The following is a 19,152-nucleotide window of genomic DNA, read 5'->3' on the forward strand; positions in this document are numbered from 1 at the left end:
TGTCTGGGCGGACAAACATTACTACATGTAGTATAAAAAGTCCATGGTTACAGAATTTACTAGTATATTTAGTCCGATGTTAGTAATATATGTCCCCAGACTAATTTTCCTAGGTAATCATGTCCTTTAAAATCATATAATAAGTTCAATTACATGTACATTCAAACCATGGAAATTTAAAATGTTATGTTTTAGGCCACACCAATTTAATTTCTTGTTCTACGGATTTTTGGACTCCAAAATTTGGGGTGAGCGAGCGATTTGAAAATTTTAATAAAAAAATATTTAATTTGCAAATTTTTGAGGCGAAGCTTGAAAAGTAAAGGCGAGCGATTATAATTTTTTTTTGTAAACATAAAATAATAGGTTTTGACAATATTAAAACTTGATTTATCACTTGTACTTTGACATTTCTTTAATTTCTGAAGTATTTTTTCCCTGTTCACCAAGAAATAATTAAATCTGGTCTATGTATGTGTGACTGACAATGAGACAATTCTCCATCCGAATCATAATCAGTTTTGGGGCAACCCCTTAATGTTATAAATATCCCTTTTACATGTTTTATGAGGGATCAATATAAGTTATAATATATTTGTTTGTACAAAAGGGCTCATATTTTCTAATAGAAATATATATCTATCTGGTATTAAATGGTCAAAACATGTCCAAGAATTTAGAAATATTCCTGGACTTTAACCATGTTAACACATTTACTTTAACAGTTTAATATTATTCAAAATTAGTGGACCCCTCTTTTAGAAAAAATGTTTAAAATAGGATGTAACTCTCCTCTTTTTGAGTACAAAATTCTAAGTGTTCAAAGGTTTTGTATAGAAGAACTATTTTCTTTTCTACATCAGTAAAATGACCCCTTGTCTGAGGGAGGGTTGTTCTCAACCTGATAATAACAAACACAGGTCAAAGTACGGCCTTTTACACAGGGCTTTGATAAAGACCAAACAGCAAGCTATAAAGGACCCCAAAATTATTAGCGTACACAATTCGAACAGGAAAACCAACGATCTAATTTATATAATACCAATGAACAACATCAACAAACGATAACTGCTGAACGCCATGCTCCTGAATCAATCAGGACAGGTGCATAAACATGCAGCGACTATGGATAGTTTTGTTTCGCCAGCATACAATATAATTACAGTTGAAGGCAAATCCTTCAGAAGTTCTTTGTACTTTATTCTAACAACGAACATTTTTTTGATAGGGAATATAAGTAAGGGGGAAAGAAACCAATTTTTTGTTCTTCACGGAAATACCCGCTGTTATAACTTTTTATCGGAGCACTCCAGGTTTCATGCTGAAACAAATATTCTCACAGATATTTACACAGTGTGGTGGGGTGCTTTTATGTTTAAAATCGTTATATACAGGTTAGACTCACTGTGATTTAACAAATGTTGATATCTTTTTATAATATTTACAACAACAAAAAACGGTGCGGGAAATGGACATGATTACAATTCCGGATGCGGGAAGCGGGAATATAAAAAAAATAAAAAAATTCTGTTTTGAAAAAAATAGGTGCGGGCGGGTCCGTCAAACAAGGGATCGAATTGGTGTGGCCTTAGTAATGTTTAAGAGTTGCATAGTTATATTTTTGATAAAATTCATGTCCCCAGACTAATTTTCCAAGAAAATCATGTCCATGTCCTTAATACATGTAGTCTTAAGTTAAAATGTCCATGCCCTTAATTTTAAAAGGTGAATATGAATGTAATATGTTTTAATATTGCTAAAGACAAAATGAAAAAGTTGTGTATCAATCTGTTCAATAAAATTTGTCTCCAGACTAATTTTCCTAGGAAATCATGTCCATGTCATTAATAGTTCTAGGTTAAAATGTCCATGCCCTTAATTTTAAAAGGTGAATATAAATGTAATACATTGTATGTTTTAATATTGTTAAAGAGTTGTGTATCAATTTTTTAAATAAAATTTATGTAAAAATAAGGAAATTTTCCAATCTTATCTAACATTTTTTTCATCTATTTTAAATATATTTTTATATGATATAATAAAACTATAAGAAAAACAAGTCTTCGGACAATTGCCAGACATAATTTACTAGCTATGGACTTATTTTCCTAGGAACATTTGTCCTAGGACTTATATTCCTAGTAAAATCATGGACATGGACTTGATTAACTAGGAAAAAAAGTCTGTGGGACAAATTTTACTACCGGACCAAATTTACTGTTACATCAGTAAAAAAGAAATCAAATAAAAAAATTCTTATTTATGGTTCATCATTTTCATCAGGTTGGGGATTTTCTCCCAAATGTTGTATAATGTACCATTTGGGATATAAAACCCCAAATAGGATAATTTTTGTTTTGCCAAAAAAAAAGTGCAAATGATTAGCAGGGGTCGAATTTAAGCTTTTTAGCTCACCTGTCCTGAAGGGACAAGTGAGCTTATGCCATCACTTGGCGTCCGTCGTCGTCTGTCGTCGTCTGTCGTCGTAAACTATTTCAAGAATCTTCTCCTCTGAAACTACTGGGCCAAATACTTTCAAACTTTAACTGAATGTTCCTTAGGGTATCTAATTTATAAATTGTATTCGAAGTTTTGATCTATCAACAAACATGGTCGCCATTGCTAAAAATAGAACATAGGGGTCAAATGCAGTTTTTGGCTTATAACTCAAAAACCAAAGCATTTAGAGCAAATCTGACATGGGGTAATATTGTTTATCAGGTCAAGATCTATCTGCCCTGAAATTTTCAGATGAATCAGACAACCCGTTGTTGGGTTGCTGCCCCTGAATTGGTAATTTTAAGGAAATTTTGCTGTTTTTGTTTATTATCTTGAATATTATTATAGATAGAGATAAACTGTAAACAGGAATAATGTTCAGCAAAGTAAGATTTACAAATAAGTCAACATGACGGAAATGGTCAGTTGACCCCTTTAGGAGTTATTTCCCTTTATAGTCAATTTTTAACCATTTTTCGTAAATCTTAGTAATCTTTTACAAAAATCTTCACCTCTGAAACTATTGGGCCAAATACTTCCAAACTTTAATTGAATGTTCCTTAGGGTATCTAGTTTGTAAATTGTATCCGAAGATATGATCTATCAACAAACATGGTCGCCATTGCTAAAAATAGAACATAGGGGTCAAATGCAGTTTTTGGCTTATAACTCAAAAACCAAAGCATTTAGAGCAAATCTGACAGGGTAATATTGTTTATCAGGTCAAGATCTATCTGCCCTGAAATTTTCAGATGAATCAGACAACCTGTTGTTGGGTTGCTGCCCCTGAATTGGTAATTTTAAGGAAATTTTGCTGTTTTTGGTTATTATCTTGAATATTATTATAGATAGAGATAAACTGTAAACAGGAATAATGTTCAGTAAAGTAAGATTTACAAATAAGTCAACATGACGGAAATGGTCAGTTGACCCCTTTAGGAGTTATTGCCCTTTATAGTCAATTTTTAACCATTTTTCGTAAATCTTAGTAATCTTTTACAAAAATCTTCTCCTCTGAAACTACTGGGCCAAATACTTCCAAACTTTAACTGAATGTTCCTTAGGGTATCTAGTTTGTAAATTGTATCCGAAGTTGTGATCTATCAACAAACATGGTCGCCATTGCTAAAAATAGAACATAGGGGTCAAATGCAGTTTTTGGCTTATAACTCAAAAACCAAAGCATTTAGAGCAAATCTGACATGGGATAATATTGTTTATCAGGTCAAGATCTATCTGCCCTGAAATTTTCAGATGAATCAGACAACCTGTTGTTGGGTTACTGCCCCTGAATTGGTAATTTTTAAGAAATTTTGCTGTTTTTGGTTATTATCTTGAATATTATTATGGATAGAGATAAACTGTAAACAGCAATAATGTTCAGCAAAGTAAGATTTACAAATAAGTCAACATGACGGAAATGGTCAGTTGACCCCTTTAGGAGTTATTGCCCTTTATAGTCAATTTTTAACCATTTTTCGTAAATCTTAGTAATCTTTTACAAAAATCTTCTCCTCTGAAACTACTGGGCCAAATACTTCCAAACTTTAACTGAATGTTCCTTAGGGTATCTAGTTTGTAAATTGTATCCGAAGTTATGATCTATCAACAAACATGGTCACCAATGCTAAAAATAGAACATAGGGGTCAAATGCAGTTTTTGGCTTATAACTCAAAAACCCAAGTATTTAGAGCAAATCTGACGTTGGGTATTATTGTTTATCAGGTCAAGATCTATCTGCCCTGAAATTTTCAGATGAATCAGACAACCTGTTGTTGGGTTGCTGCCCCTGAATTGATAATTTTAAGGAAATTTTGCTGTTTTTGTTTATTATCTTGAATATAATTATAGATAGAAATAAACTGTAAACAGCAATAATGTTCAGCAAAGTTAGATCTTCAATTAAGTCAATTGACCAAAATTGTCAATTGACCCCTTAAGGAGTTATTGCCCTTTAAAGACTTTTTTCACAATTTGTTCATCATGTTGACTTACTTTAAAAAATCTTCTCCTTTGAAACTGCTGTATCAATTTCAGCCAAACTTAGGCTAAATGAGTTTCAGAGTATCTAGTATAAATTTTATATTTTATTTCCTTGTATGTCAAGAAACATAGCTCCTATGGCTAAAATAGAACATAGGAGAAAATGATTATTTTTTTTGGCTTTTGAAGAAAATAGGACGATCCAAAAAACATTTAAATAAATTGAAAAGCCAAAATAATCATTGATGAGAGATTTAACCAAAAGAATTAAGGTGAGCGATTCAGGCTCTTGAGAGCCTCTTGTTTTGTGTACTGGCCAGTGGAATGAAAAATCTACTGTTCCCTCTCCAAATTACTGGTCCTAAAAAAAATTGCATTCATTTGACAATTTGATTTAAAGTTTGAATGATTTTCCCTGCCTTTGATTCCTCGGGTATTTCCTCTCTTTTATTCCCGTAGATTTTTTGTGCTGTTCTGATTGTTCATGAGCAAGTACAGAATTTAACTTAAAATTTGAAGATCCCGTTATAAAAATACATTTCTTATTGAGGTCTGTCACTGCAAATTTTACAATTGTTATACAATTCAAAACATTGTGATCAACTGTATAATTTAACCAATCAAGATCTTTTCCCATGTTTCTTTATATTAACTTTTCCTTTTGTCAATTTCATAAACTTTATTTAGTTCTTCTTTTGGATGTCACTTATTTAATTTTTTCAGCCGTTTAAATCCTTCCAAATATTTCCACATTCTGTATTGTTGTGAAGGACGCTCACCAAGACATTAATTAACTTGATCAATTGTAATACTAAGTACTCCCTAGTACTTTGTAATTGATTTCGCAGGTAAATTTTCTCTTTAACAAACCGTGATTGTGATGGAATCAGTGATATTTATCGACAAATTTCAACTGGTCCGCCGGACAACTAGCTGACAAAATATACTGGTCCAACACAAATTCTACTGGTCACGAACCACCAGACCAGTGCTAATTTCGACCCCTGATTAGGTATACATGTAACAGCACCCATAAGCAATGATAAGACTTGTCCAAATAATTTATTATGACGTCTTGAAAAGGTATGTAGGAAGGTGTCACAGAAAAAAAATCAAATAGCCTTTCAAGGTTTCATACTTGTTTGGACTTAACCATTTGCCCTGATAACATATTCGCCTGTTAGAGTTTGTTTGCACTCAGTTCATTTGCCCATACATGTAATAGAGTCTGATTGCCCTAATTTTATAAAACATCTTACTCTTTAGAGTTTTAATTGTCTTCATTGTTTCAAAAGAATTTATATAAATTTTTGAAAGGTTTTCTAAAGTTATTTATATTGTAAATATTAAACTAAAGAAAACCCAAATGTATATATTTATCAAATGCCACGAAGATTAGAACATGATATAATGGCTTTGGAGTTTTAATTTGACTTTATTGTTACATACATGTATGTACAGTTTGGCTTCTTATATCTCAAAGTTGTTTTATCTATTTTAATTTTCTAATAAATAGTAAGTTGTAAACAAAAATGTGTGACTGTGTCTTATTAGTACAATGTATCATATAATTTTTATGCTTCATTTATGGGCATTATGTTTTCTGGTCTGTGCGTCTGTCTGTTTGTCTGTTCATCCCTTCGTCCGTTCGTCCCTCTTCAGGTTAAAGTTTTTAGTCAAGGTAGTTTTTGATGAAGTTGAAGTCCAATCAACTTGAAACTTAGTATACATGTACATGTTTCCTATGATATGATCTTTCTAATTTTAATGCCAAATTAGAGTTTTGACTCCAATTTCATGGTCCACTGAACATAGAAAATGATAGTGCAAGTTTCAGATTAAAGTTTTTGGTCAAGGTAGTTTTTGATGAAGTTGAAGTCCAATCAACTTGAAACTTAGTAAACATGTTCCCCATGATATAATCTTTCTAATTTTAATGCAAAATTAGAAATTTTATCCCATTTTCATTATCCACTGAATATAGAAAATGATAGTGCAGATGGGGCATCCGTGTACTTGGGACACATTCTTGTTTAGAATTCAGTGCTCTTTAAACATTTGTTAAAGGGCATTATCGCTATTTTGTGCATTTTTCTTTTGAACTTTTTTTGTGATAATTTTAATATCATGCTTCTCGCTTGATATGGAAAAATTATCGCTAGAAACTAAGGAGGCCACGTGGGGTTGCTAACGAAATTGACATGAAATTGACAACGTCATCATAGGTAAAATAGCGATAAACAGATTATCATTGGTCATCTCAACTCTATTGCTTTTCTCACTTTTGCTGTCCAACTCAAGCGAGAAAATCAATCTCGTTGAGATAACCAATGATAATCTATAATTATACATGTTATATGCTGTCAAATACATGTTTAACTATTTGACTTGAATTCTCATATTTTCTGTTTTACATACTAAAACCAGTATATCCTAATTATAAAAAAAAACTAAAATAAACAATTTAGAATACATTGATAATATTTCATATATGTATTTTTTTTATCACAATTTTTGTTATTTGGAGAACAGTTATGGAAAGGCAACAGTTTAAAATTGAATTGATTTTAATATCCGTAATGTTTAGTATACTGACATAGATAGTATACTGCACATTGCTAGTAAATATAAACTGTTATAAATTAAAGCAACGTTAACTGAACAGTGCAGCTACATTGCACCAATATACCACCATTATATAAACAGGGAAATTAAAATACAGCACATGATATTGGGAAAGTTGAAAACCCTACAAAATATGTATACATTGACACATACTGGAAAAACAACAGAGCATCATACATATAGATATATGTGTCCTGTAAAGTGAACCATTTTGTTTATTTATGTCTGTGGTGTCATTTAAAATAAGTAAACTTGTGTACAAATCAAGAAACTAAAAGGTTATTTGTTAGTGAATAATAGGGTTATTCTTCCTTCCTTGCAATCAAATGAAAATTAACTGATTTATTCCTGGTCATGTGATAACATGCTGCCCAATAGAATTATTTGTAATATATCTATGGTATAATAATAGTGATTACCAGCTGATTTTTTCAGAGACCACTAGGGCAATATATATTTTGAGAAATCTGTAAGCATGCAAAAGTAACTTCCTGATTACAAGTAGAAATATTTTTTTCAGCAAAGATTGCATGAAAACAGTTATTGAGAAGAACATTCTTTAATCACATAATAAAATTTTGTTTTGATGTTTTAACAGGATAAATGTAGATGGCTTGCTTGTACTTTTCCCTTATGACTACATTTACCCAGAGCAGTATATGTACATGGTGGAGCTAAAAAGAACACTAGATGCAAAGGTATTTATTACTTTTGACTAATCAGTATTGACTAATTGATACGTAACTGTGCAACAGCCTGGATATAAAAGAAAATGAAAATTTGTTTCATTTACCACTGGTTTAACCTATATACATGTACTATGGATTCATTATTTTTTCGTGGGATACCAATTTTTATACGCCCGTCAAAATTTTTACGGGACGTATTATGGTATACAAATGTTCGGTGTCCGTCCGTCTGTCCAGCGTAAACATGTTGCACCGTAACTTGAGAACGACTTATCCAAATTTCATGAAACTTAATACAGTTGTTTCTTATGATGGTCAAATGATCTGTATACTTTTTGGTGAAAATAAGATTTAAACTTTTTGAGTTACGGCACTTTGTAACTAAAACAGGGGTGTGTTTTTTTTCACATGTCGCACCGTATCTCAAAAACGTTTCTTGATTATTGCTTAAAACTTTACACACTTCTTAGTTATATTAATCTTAATATCTGTAATCTTTTTGGTGATGATTCAAAATTTCCTTTTTGAGTTTTTGAGTATTTTGTAAAAAAGGGGGAGGGTTTTTTTACATGTCGCGCCGTATCTCAAAAATGATTTATGATTATTGCTTAAAATTTTACACACTTCTTTGTTATATTAATCTAAAGATCTGTATACTTTTTGGTGATGATTCAAAATTTCATTTTTGAGTTATTGAGTATTTTGTAAAAAAGGGGGAGGGTTTTTTTTACATGTCATGCCGTATCTCAAAAATGATTTATGATTATTGCTTAAAACTGTACACACTTCTTTGTTATATTAATCTAAAGATCTGTATACTTTTTGGTGATGACTCAAAATTTCATTTTTGAGTTATTGAGTATTTTGAAAAAAGGGGAGGGTTTTTTTTACATGTCGCGCCGTATGTCAAAAACGATTTATGATTATTGCTTAAAACTTTACACACTTCTTTGTTATATTAATCTAAAGATCTGTATACTTTTTGGTGATGATTCAAAATTTCATTTTTGAGTTATTGAGTATTTTGTAAAAAAGGGGGAGGGGTTTTTATACGACCGCAAAATTTGAAAATTTTTTCGTCGTATATTGCTATCACTTTGGCGTCGTCGTCGTCGTCGTCGTCGTCCGAATACTTTTAGTTTTCGCACTGTAACTTTAGTAAAAGTGAATGGAAATCTATGAAATTTTAACACAAGGTTTATGACCACAAAAGGAAGGTTGGTATTGATTTTGGGAGTTTTGGTCCCAACATTTTAGGAATTAGGGGCCAAAAAGGGCCCAAATAAGCATTTTCTTGGTTTTCGCACTATAACTTTAGTTTAAGTCAATAGAAATCTATGAAATTTTGACACAAGGTTTATGACCACAAAAGAACGGTTGGGATTGATTTTGGGAGTTTTGGTTTCAACAGGTTAGGAATTAGGGGCCAAAAAAGGGCCCAAATAAGCATTATTCTTGGTTTTCGCACAATAACTTTAGTTTAAGTAAATAGAAATCAATGAAATTTAAACACAATGTTAATGACTACAAAAGGAAGGTTGGTATTGATTTTGGGAGTTTAGGTCCCAACAGTTTAGGAATTAGGGGCCAAAAAGGGACCCAAATAAGCATTTTTCTTGGTTTTCGCACCATAACGTTAGTATAAGTAAATAGAAATCTATGAAATTTAAACACAAGGTTTATGACCATAAAAGGAAGGTTGGTATTGATTTTGCGAGTTTTGGTCCCAACATAATAAGGGGCCCAAAGGGTCCAAAATTAAACTTTGTTTGATTTCATCAAAATTGAATAATTTGGGTTCTTTGATATGCCGAATCTAACTGTCATGACTGTGTATGTAGATTCTTAACTTTTGGTCCCGTTTTCAAATTGTTCTACATTAAGGTCCAAAGGGTCCAAAATTAAACTTAGTTTGATTTTGACAAAAAATGAATCAGTTAGGTTCTTTGATATGCTGAATCTAAAAATGTACTTAGATTCTTGATTATTGGCCCAGTTTTCAAGTTGGTCCAAATCGGGGTCCAAAATTAAACTTTGTTTGATTTCATCAAAAATTGAATAAATGGGGTTCTTTGATATACCAAATCTAACTGTGTATGTAGATTCTTCATTTTTGGTCCTGTTTTCAAATTGATCTACACTAAAGTCCAAAGGGTCCAAAATTAAACTTAGTCTGATTTTAACAAAAATTGAAATCTTGGGGTTCTTTGATATGCTGAATCCAAAAATGTACTTAGATTTTTTATTATGGGCCCAGTTTTCAAGTTGGTCCAAATCAGGATCTAAAATTATTTTATTAAGTATTGTGCAATAGCAAGCTTCAATTGCACAGTATTGCGCAATGGCAAGAAATATCTAATTGCACAATATTGTGAAATAGCAAATTTTTTTTTAATTAGAGTTATCTTTCTTTGTCCAGAATAGTAAGCAAGAAATATCTAATTGCAAAATATTGTGCAATAGCAAGATTTTTTTTTAATTGGAGTTATCTTTCTTTGTCCAGAATCAACTTAAATCTTTGTTATATACAATATACAATGTATATTCACTTTTTACTACCAACTGATAAATTAAAATAATCTTTACCATTCAGTGATAACAAGCAGTTTTTTTACATCTTAATATTTTATGATGTATTTAAATGAGTAGTTATTGTTGCAAACTCCATTAGAAATTTTAATTGAGATTAGTTTTGGAATAAGGGAAAGGGGGATGTGATTAAAAAAATTGGGTTCAATTTTTCTCATTTGAAATTTCATAAATAAAAAAGAAAATTTCTTCAAACATTTTTTTGAGAGGATTAATATTCAACAGCATAGTGAATTGCTCTAAGAGAAAACATAAATTTTAAGTTCATTAGAACACATTCATTCTGTGTCAGAAACCTATGCTGTGTCAACTATTTAATCACAATCCAAATTTAGAGCTGAATCCAGCTTGAATGTTGTGTCCATACTTGCCCCAACCGTTCAGGGTTCAACCTCTGCAGTCGTATAAAGCTACGCCCTGCGGAGCATCTGGTTTTACATGTCGTGCCGTATCTCAAAAACGATTTATGATTATTGCTTAAAACTTTACACACTTCTTTGTTATATTAATCTAAAGATCTGTATACTTTTTGGTGATGACTCAAAATTTCATTTTTGAGTTATTGAGTATTTTGTAAAAAAGGGGAGGGTGTTTTTTACATGTCGCGCCGTATCTCAAAAACAATTTATGATTATTGCTTGAAACTGTACACACTTCTTTGTTATACTAATTTAAAGATCTGTATACTTTTTGGTTTGATTCAAAATTTTATTTTAGTGATATTTGTAAAAAAAAAACAGGGTGGGGGGTTTCACATGTCCTGCCGTGTCTCAAAAACAATAAATGGTTATTGCTTATAACTTCCTCAGAAACTATTTATGATTATTGCATAAAACTTCCACACAAGTCGTCGGGCGTATTATGCGCTCATGGCGCAGCTGTTTATTCTATTTTTACATGGATTTTTATATGGATTTTTGCATTGATTTCATGGATATAGGTGAACTATGAATTCAAATATAAATTAAAGTACACATTTTGAAGAGTTGTTTACAGTCTTTGGCAATCAACCAAATGAAATATCCACAAATAGATATAGGTTTACCTCAATCCACATGAAAATTGCCTGCCATGATCTATGAAAATAAATGAATCCAAAGTAATGATAAGAATCTTGGCTACTCTTGTTTTTGACTTTTTTAACAGATATTCAAAATCCTCTAGTTTTAGTGCAATAAAAGTATCTTCATAGCAACTTGTTGCACAGAAAATAAACTTTTAGATAAAGGAACATTTCCTTAGATTTGTTTTGCATGAGAACCACAAATAATTAATTAACTGGTCAATCAAGTTTTGTATTTTTTGGCTAATCCTATGATCGTGAGCACGAAAAGGAGAATTGTACAAAAGTTTTTTTGGGTAAATGCTTAATATTTGTCATTCATTATTGACAGGGACACTGTGCATTGGAGATGCCCTCGGGTACAGGGAAGACAGTATCACTTCTATCTCTTATTGTTGCTTATATGCAGGTAATAATAGTAATAGATTCCCGACTTTTAAAGAAGTACATATAATTTAACCTATTTGAAAATAATTTCAGTAAACCTGAATCATCATTCAAGTGTAACTTAGCCTATGGGGTTTTGCATTTACTAAATAATTTCTGAATGTATCTATACAAAATTTAAGAAAAACATGTTTAAATTAATTTCACTGAAAAATAAGCTGAAATTTTGAAATTGAAATTAAGTTCCTGTACTGATAAAACATTTTACATGCAAAAATGTGAAAATATTGAATAAAAAATCTTCTGTTCATTAGTAAATCAAATAAGACCTTTCCCCTATAGACTGTTCAAGGTTTTCTGTTATTATAATAATTGTTTAAACCTGAAATAAACTGGTAAACAAGATATTTTTTGCATGTTTGGATTGTGACTTTTGATATTGTATATTTGGATTATGTCTTTTATTGATGTGTGTTTGGATAATGACTTTTGCTATTTTATGTTGTAGGCCAACCCCTTAGAAGTAACAAAGTTGATATATTGTTCTAGAACAGTTTCTGAGTTAGAGAAGGTAATGTGGAAGTTTATCTTGTGTTTAATGATACGTATGAGTAAATTTAATAAACAACTGCCAGATGTATTTCAGAGTGAATGTTTAAAAATCACCACCATTTACAGTAAAAACATTATCTAATTTTTGTCACAGAAAATGCTCCTGTTTCATTGATATTTTCATTTATATGTTACAGGTTGTTGAAGAATTAAAGAACTTGGTCAAGTTTTATGAAGAATCTGAAGAGAAACTACAAATCGTAGGATTAGCTCTAAGCTCCAGGAAAAATCTGTGTATTCATCCTGAGGTTTGTTAAAATGTCAAAGAATGACATAAAATTCTAAGAAATTTTGTTGAGAACAGAAATCAAAATTAAATTTATTAAATCTAATTATTGATTAAACATTATGTAAACACGATGATTTTAGATTATTGAAGAATTTTAATAAATATAGATCATTTCACAAAGTTATAAACATTCATTGAAGTTTTATGTATTAAAGCTAGCACTCAGTCAATTTGTTAAAAAGTAGGATATAATGCCAAGGGAGATAATCCAATCATATTTCAAGAAATGTTTAGTTGAAATTTTTTTTTAATTTAAAGTCGGTTATACATATAACAATACAACATAAGCTACATGTATATGTATAACTGACTTTAAATAAATCTTTTTATGCTTTTTATTTACTTTTTTGTGAAATAAAGCCAACATTACGACAGTCTACTCAACTAAGCATAGACAAACTTAAGATTGAGCTGCATTTTACATTTAATACACAGATATTCTGTGAATTCAAGATTTTCATGTTTGTAGTTGATAACATAGTTCTCAAAATATCAAATTAGTGAAATTATATTTTAAACAATATTGATGACTAAAAATGCCTTTGCCTGTATTTTAAACTTTTAACTAATTTAATGCAAGTGTTCCTTGAATTCATTAATTACATTGCTTTTACAATATTGAAACACAACAAATCTATCTTTTTACACTTACATTTATTTATGCAGTTTACAATTTTGTTTTGTTACTGTTAGTTTTGTGAGATTGAACTATACTCTTATTTTCATAAACAGGTGAGCCAGGAGAGAGAAGGGAAAAGTATGGATGGACTTTGTCATAAAATGACGTCATCTTTCATCAGGGTCAAACGCAAGAGTGATCCTACAGTTCCAGTTTGTGATTTCTACGAAGTAAGTTTGCACTAAAATAAAAAAAATATAATTATTTATTTAAACACTGTTGAGATCAAAATGGATATTTATGTCGGTGTTGCTTGCTAAGAAATTCAATAAAATCAAATTAAAAGTAACTCAATAAAAAGTAACTCTTTGTTAGTCTGGGTCTCTCCTTTGTCATGAGAATAAGTTTACTTCCCTGATGCCAAGGTTTAGTAGCCATACTTTTTGTTACAAGACCAAATATGTTTTCATAAATTTTGTACAGATATTTTTATATATCCTCCATTGAGCAGTTTTCTACAAATTTTCAAAGAAAATTGTATCAAATGTAATTATCTAGCATCCAAGAAAAATGCATACTGCACATTTCTGATATCCACAAATTATGCTGAATAAAACAGAAATGTTTTATCATGCTGCCAAATTGATTGTAACCATGTACTGTAAATTCAGAAATTTGTTAGTACCTTTACAACTACAATTGTTAAACTTCTATGGATACAAATATTAGAGAACTTCAGAAAATACTTCATGAATTAATGGTATCAGAATTTAAAATTCCTGTTTTTTTTTAAATCTATCTCCTTCATAGCTGTCAAAAGAATAAAAATTCAAAAAGATGTCTGAATTTTACTGTACATTATTACAATGCACTTCTAATTCTAATAAGTATATCTTTTCTTTTCCAGAAATTTGATAAAGTAGGAAGGCAAACACCTCTACCAACAGGAATATATGGTTTAGTAAGTACTTATTTTGAAATTAGTTATTTCTTTTAATAAATTGCAGACAAACATAGAACAGGTGTTTTGAGGAAATAGAAATTAAAACCACTTTCCTGATGCAATTTGAATAATATCTACATGAAATTAATTTTTCAAGTGTTGATTCAGATAGATGTTTACAGAATTATATATTGGTACTAAAAACTAAAGTGAAAAAAATACTTAAAATAATAAGATCTGGTATGATTGCCATAAATAAAATAATCAGATCTGGTATAATTGCCATAAAAACAACTTCCCACCCAAGTGACCATACACCAGAGGACAAGGCTGTAAACATTTGTAGTAATTGTACAGCTTTCAACAATGAGCAAAAGCAATATTGAACAGTAAACTATCAAAGGCCATTTTATTACATCATCAACAAAACATGACATTCAAATGAGAGGATCAGCAGTCTGACCTGTACTAAAACAATATGAAATGACAAGACAGCAATCAAAGACAACCACTAGATTATAGGTTTGGTGAGGTGTTACAGGTACAAAAAGGATGTGTGGAAGTACATTATTTTAGTTGTTTATTCAAATGTATAAAAAAAAAAAGTAAACATGTTTTGCACAAAATCATTAAAACTAGGGATTTACATCACTTTATAGATTAATTTTGTATCGTGAAGTCTAATTTTGGAAAAATAATCGTTTAGACTTTGTTTAGTCTTCCATAACAAAGGTTCAACATTTTGAGTATGAAATTTTAACCATATTGAGTAAATGTTAATGATTTAGTATAAAAATCCCAATTTGTATCACAATTTTACTTAAAGTGGTATGGGTGTCTTTCGCCATCTTGGATTGTAAATTACAGAGAATCTAAGGTCCATATTTTCTATCAAGTTAGCAAAATTTGATGTAGGAATGCAGTTATTTAATGTGAATTTTCATTTAAAAGTACAAAGGAGCAGGTTCGATAAGATTCTAAAATGGCCTTCTATTTTACCTCAAATTTCAAATTAGGATTTATTGACCAATATCACAAGGAATCATAGCTAATACATTGACTAGATAGGAAATAAGCTTATTTGTTGAAAAATTACGTTCCTGCGTTCTACTGATGACGTTGCAGACAGTACTCATTTTGATTTCCCACGAAAAATCAATGAAAATTGGTAAATTTTGCATTGATTATTGGACAGGAAACATAGAGCGCATACGTCGACAAAAAAGATTTTTGAACACAATGTTTGTAATGACATTTCACATGTTTAACTTGAATATTTAGTTTGTCGACGCCTGCGCTCTATGTTTCCTGGTCCTAAATTTGGTTGAAATCTGGCCAATTTTGTCAAATTTCGTCAAAATCTCTTATTTTGACCTATTTTAGATGTAGAAATCAACGCTTTAAAATAAAACTTTGATGCAAATAGTTAAATTTTACTTTCTAACATGTCTTTAAGACAGTTTCAAACATATTTTATCTTGTACAATTCAATTTTATAATCGGGGCCAAATATGGCCCTTACCGAACTTACTCCTTTATAAGAATGTAACTTATATTATATTAATAATTTTAAAAATATTGATTATATTTAGTTGTTTTAAAATATTTTCAAATTTGCATTTTAAGGGGAGGTAACTCTATAAAACAGTGCATTTCCTGAAGGAATATACATGGAATTTTCCTATTTCTTTAAGCCGGAAAAAACGTATGGTAACCCTAACTTTTCTTTTGATATTTTCAAAGCATTGTCTGAAAGCTATCTTTTCCTAATTTATTTTACAATTCTGTCATTTTGTTATGTTTCTATTCACAAAATTGTGTTTTTTCCTGTATAATCCATACAAAATGTGTCATTTTGTCACAACCTGTAACTTGAGAAAATGCACGGTGACCTATCATTTTTATAATATTTTTGAACATGTATCAATAGATACTACATTTTGGCAAAGTATGAACAAATTCTATCATTTTTATTTTAGACTCCCAAAACACCTTAAATAAACATACTTCTCATTTTTAGTTTTTATATAGATTAGACCGTTTGAATGGTTTTACACTAGCAATTTATTGTGCCCTTATATTATAGCTTGCTGTTCAGTTTGAGCCATGATTCCGTGTTGAAGGATGTACCTTTACTTATAATGGTTTACTTTAATAGATTGTTACTTGGATGGAGAGTTGTTTAATTGGCACTCATACCACATCTTCCTATATCTATGTAGATTTTAACGGAATTCTGACGGATCTGAATGTTTGTATTTCAGGATGAATTAAAAGACTATGGAAAAGATCGAGGATTTTGTCCCTATTTTTTAGCAAGATATGCCGTAAGTTGATATTGATTTGATAAAAATTAGATGTTTAGAAGCAATATGCAAAATTCTACAAAGTTTATAGGTCAGTTTTCCCCTGCCCCAAGGAGACCTTTATAAACATGTTTGATTGTCCTTATGATACCAGTTTTGTTTTATTTAAGTTCCCCTTAATTGTGAAATTGATTTTATGACATTTTAAAATGATACTTTAATAGAAACAACACTGTCTCAGTGGTTTCATGTAATCCGACTAGACAAAATCAGCTGAGTTTTCTGAATGTTACTGGCCGCACTTTCTGTGGGGAGTGCTTGGACAACCTCTTTAGACCAATCCTAATCCATTAATATAAGACTCTCTTCTTCAGACAATGAAAGGACATTACAGATTATTGAGGATAGTTATTCGACTTTTTCTGGTGGTAGCACTGTCTGATCTCAAAAAGGAGCTGTAATAGGCTATGTGTGAACTCTGCATAAGATATGACATACATCATCCCTGAAGAAGTTTCAGACATTGAACAGGCACATACATATGATGTTGGGATGTTAATCAGCCATCAGGCAGTCAATGGTTAGATATGTTTTGAAGTCTTACATGCAGTCAGTATGCACAGGATTTTTAGATAGGATTCCATAATTATTTGTTTATTTTACATTTCAGATAAATCATGCCAATATAGTTGTGTACAGTTATTATTATTTATTAGATCCTAAAATCTCAGAACTTGTATCCAGTGAACTTTCTAAAAAAGCTGTCGTTGTATTTGATGAGGCCCATAACATAGGTATGCATTGATTACATTATATGCAGAAAGCATTTTTTTTTCTATTTTCCAAAACATCTCACAAGTTGTGTATGGTAATTGCTTAATAATGTGATGTGGCCAAGAAACATCCTTGAGTTTGAAAGACCTAAGAAATCTGATTTCAACTATTTTGCTTAAGACGGTGTTGATATTTACATTTACAATTACACATGTGCATAAATAATGACACAAAAGCAATATTTGTTTTCTCAAGCTAGTAGCATGTTAAGTAAAATTATCCCAAAAATTCAAAAGAAAGTCACACAAAGTTAAGAGATAGATTTATATTTATTTTATTTATTGTCATGTTAAATTTATATATACATGTATATTTGTTTTCATTAGCATGTTAAATTCACATATACATGCATATTTATTTTCATCAGCATGTTGAATTTTCATATACATGGTATGTTTATTTTCAGACAACGTATGTATAGAATCTATGAGTGTAAAAATCTCTAAACGGACCCTAGAAAAATGTCAACAGAATCTAGAAAAACTAAGTGAACATATTAGAAGGTAAAAAATGCATAAAAATCATTTTTTTATTTTATCATCTTTTTTTTAAATCAGATAAAGCAAAACAAGCATTTGTAATTTATTGATGAAAATTAAAAAAAGTTTGTAATGATCTAATTATTCAATAGGACTATGGCATCTACTAGACCTCATAATTTACATTTAGATCTTATTTTAAAATGGCATTAATGAATCTTGCAATTGTGTACACTTAAGTCACGTAAGTTACTTTCATTACATATGCAAAAGATGAAAATGATAATTTCCATACATTATTCTTTTCTTTTTATATGTTACAAGATATATCTAAAAAATATAGTTTTAAATTGAAAAGTAAAATCATTAACTGGCAATGTAAGAAGACATATGTTGTGAGGATTTACCAACTTTAAGTTTGTTTTGCACATTTTTATGCCCCACCTACAATAGTAGAGGGGCATTATGTTTTGTGGTCTGTGGGTTCGTCCGTTCAAATGTCCGTTCGTTCGTCCGTCTGTCCCGCTTCAGGTTAAAGTTTTTGGACAAGGTAGTTTTTGATGAAGTTAAAATCCAATCAACTTGAAACTTAGTACACATGTTCCCTATGATATGATCTTTCTAATTTAAATGCCAAATTAGAGATTTTGACCCCAATTTCACGGTCCACTGAACATAGAAAATAAAAGTGAGAGTGGGGCATCTGTGTACTATGGACACATTCTTGTTTATATATTGTGTTATTAATGTATGGAGATCTAATTTTCAGGATAAAAGAATCAAATGCTGAAAGGTTAAATGATGAATATTTAAAACTGGTACAAGGACTTAGGGATAAAAATTTAGCCAGGGAAACAGATCAAGTACTTGCTAATCCAGGTATTCTATATATTTAGGATGTACTTAGGTCAGGTTTAGGAATATTTGTCAGATGTTCAGACTCCTTAGTTTTTTTCCTATGATACAGGGTAAAAAATTTTACCCATAACACCTATTTTGCTTTTCATTTAAGACTTCAATAGCTCATAAAAAGTCTACCAAAATTTAAGCGGATTCTAGATTTCTTTTTTTTTTAATTTGAGACCAAAATAATACCAATGCAAATATAAGGTAAATGTCTGATCATGAGTCAGCCTTTTCCTGCCATTTTAATAAAAAATAAATATCTTGAAAAAGAGTTCCATAACCCATCAATATTTTGAGCTTATTATACCCCACGCAACGAAGTTGCGGA

At 30.5% G+C, this 19,152-nt stretch overlaps 1 protein-coding gene across 2 annotated transcripts in view; it reads left to right on the top strand.

The window, feature by feature from the left end:
• The window catches only part of LOC139515811 (general transcription and DNA repair factor IIH helicase subunit XPD-like), a 55,394-nt gene that overhangs the window by 816 nt on the left and 35,426 nt on the right, over positions 1–19,152 (top strand). Inside the window, exons 2-11 of one of the 2 annotated variants that reach the window (XM_071305509.1) lie at positions 7,707–7,806; positions 11,781–11,858; positions 12,345–12,407; positions 12,586–12,696; positions 13,470–13,586; positions 14,264–14,317; positions 16,564–16,626; positions 17,276–17,399; positions 17,846–17,942; positions 18,688–18,797. In XM_071305509.1, the coding sequence (XP_071161610.1) occupies positions 7,707–7,806; positions 11,781–11,858; positions 12,345–12,407; positions 12,586–12,696; positions 13,470–13,586; positions 14,264–14,317; positions 16,564–16,626; positions 17,276–17,399; positions 17,846–17,942; positions 18,688–18,797 (917 nt within the window). Of the gene's footprint in view, positions 1–7,543; positions 7,807–11,780; positions 11,859–12,344; positions 12,408–12,585; positions 12,697–13,469; positions 13,587–14,263; positions 14,318–16,563; positions 16,627–17,275; positions 17,400–17,845; positions 17,943–18,687; positions 18,798–19,152 lie in introns of both variants that reach the window. The other variant, XM_071305510.1, reaches the window with a different exon arrangement.

Source organism: Mytilus edulis, chromosome 3 (assembly GCF_963676685.1).
Source record: "Mytilus edulis chromosome 3, xbMytEdul2.2, whole genome shotgun sequence".
Lineage (NCBI taxonomy): Eukaryota > Metazoa > Mollusca > Bivalvia > Mytilida > Mytilidae > Mytilus > Mytilus edulis.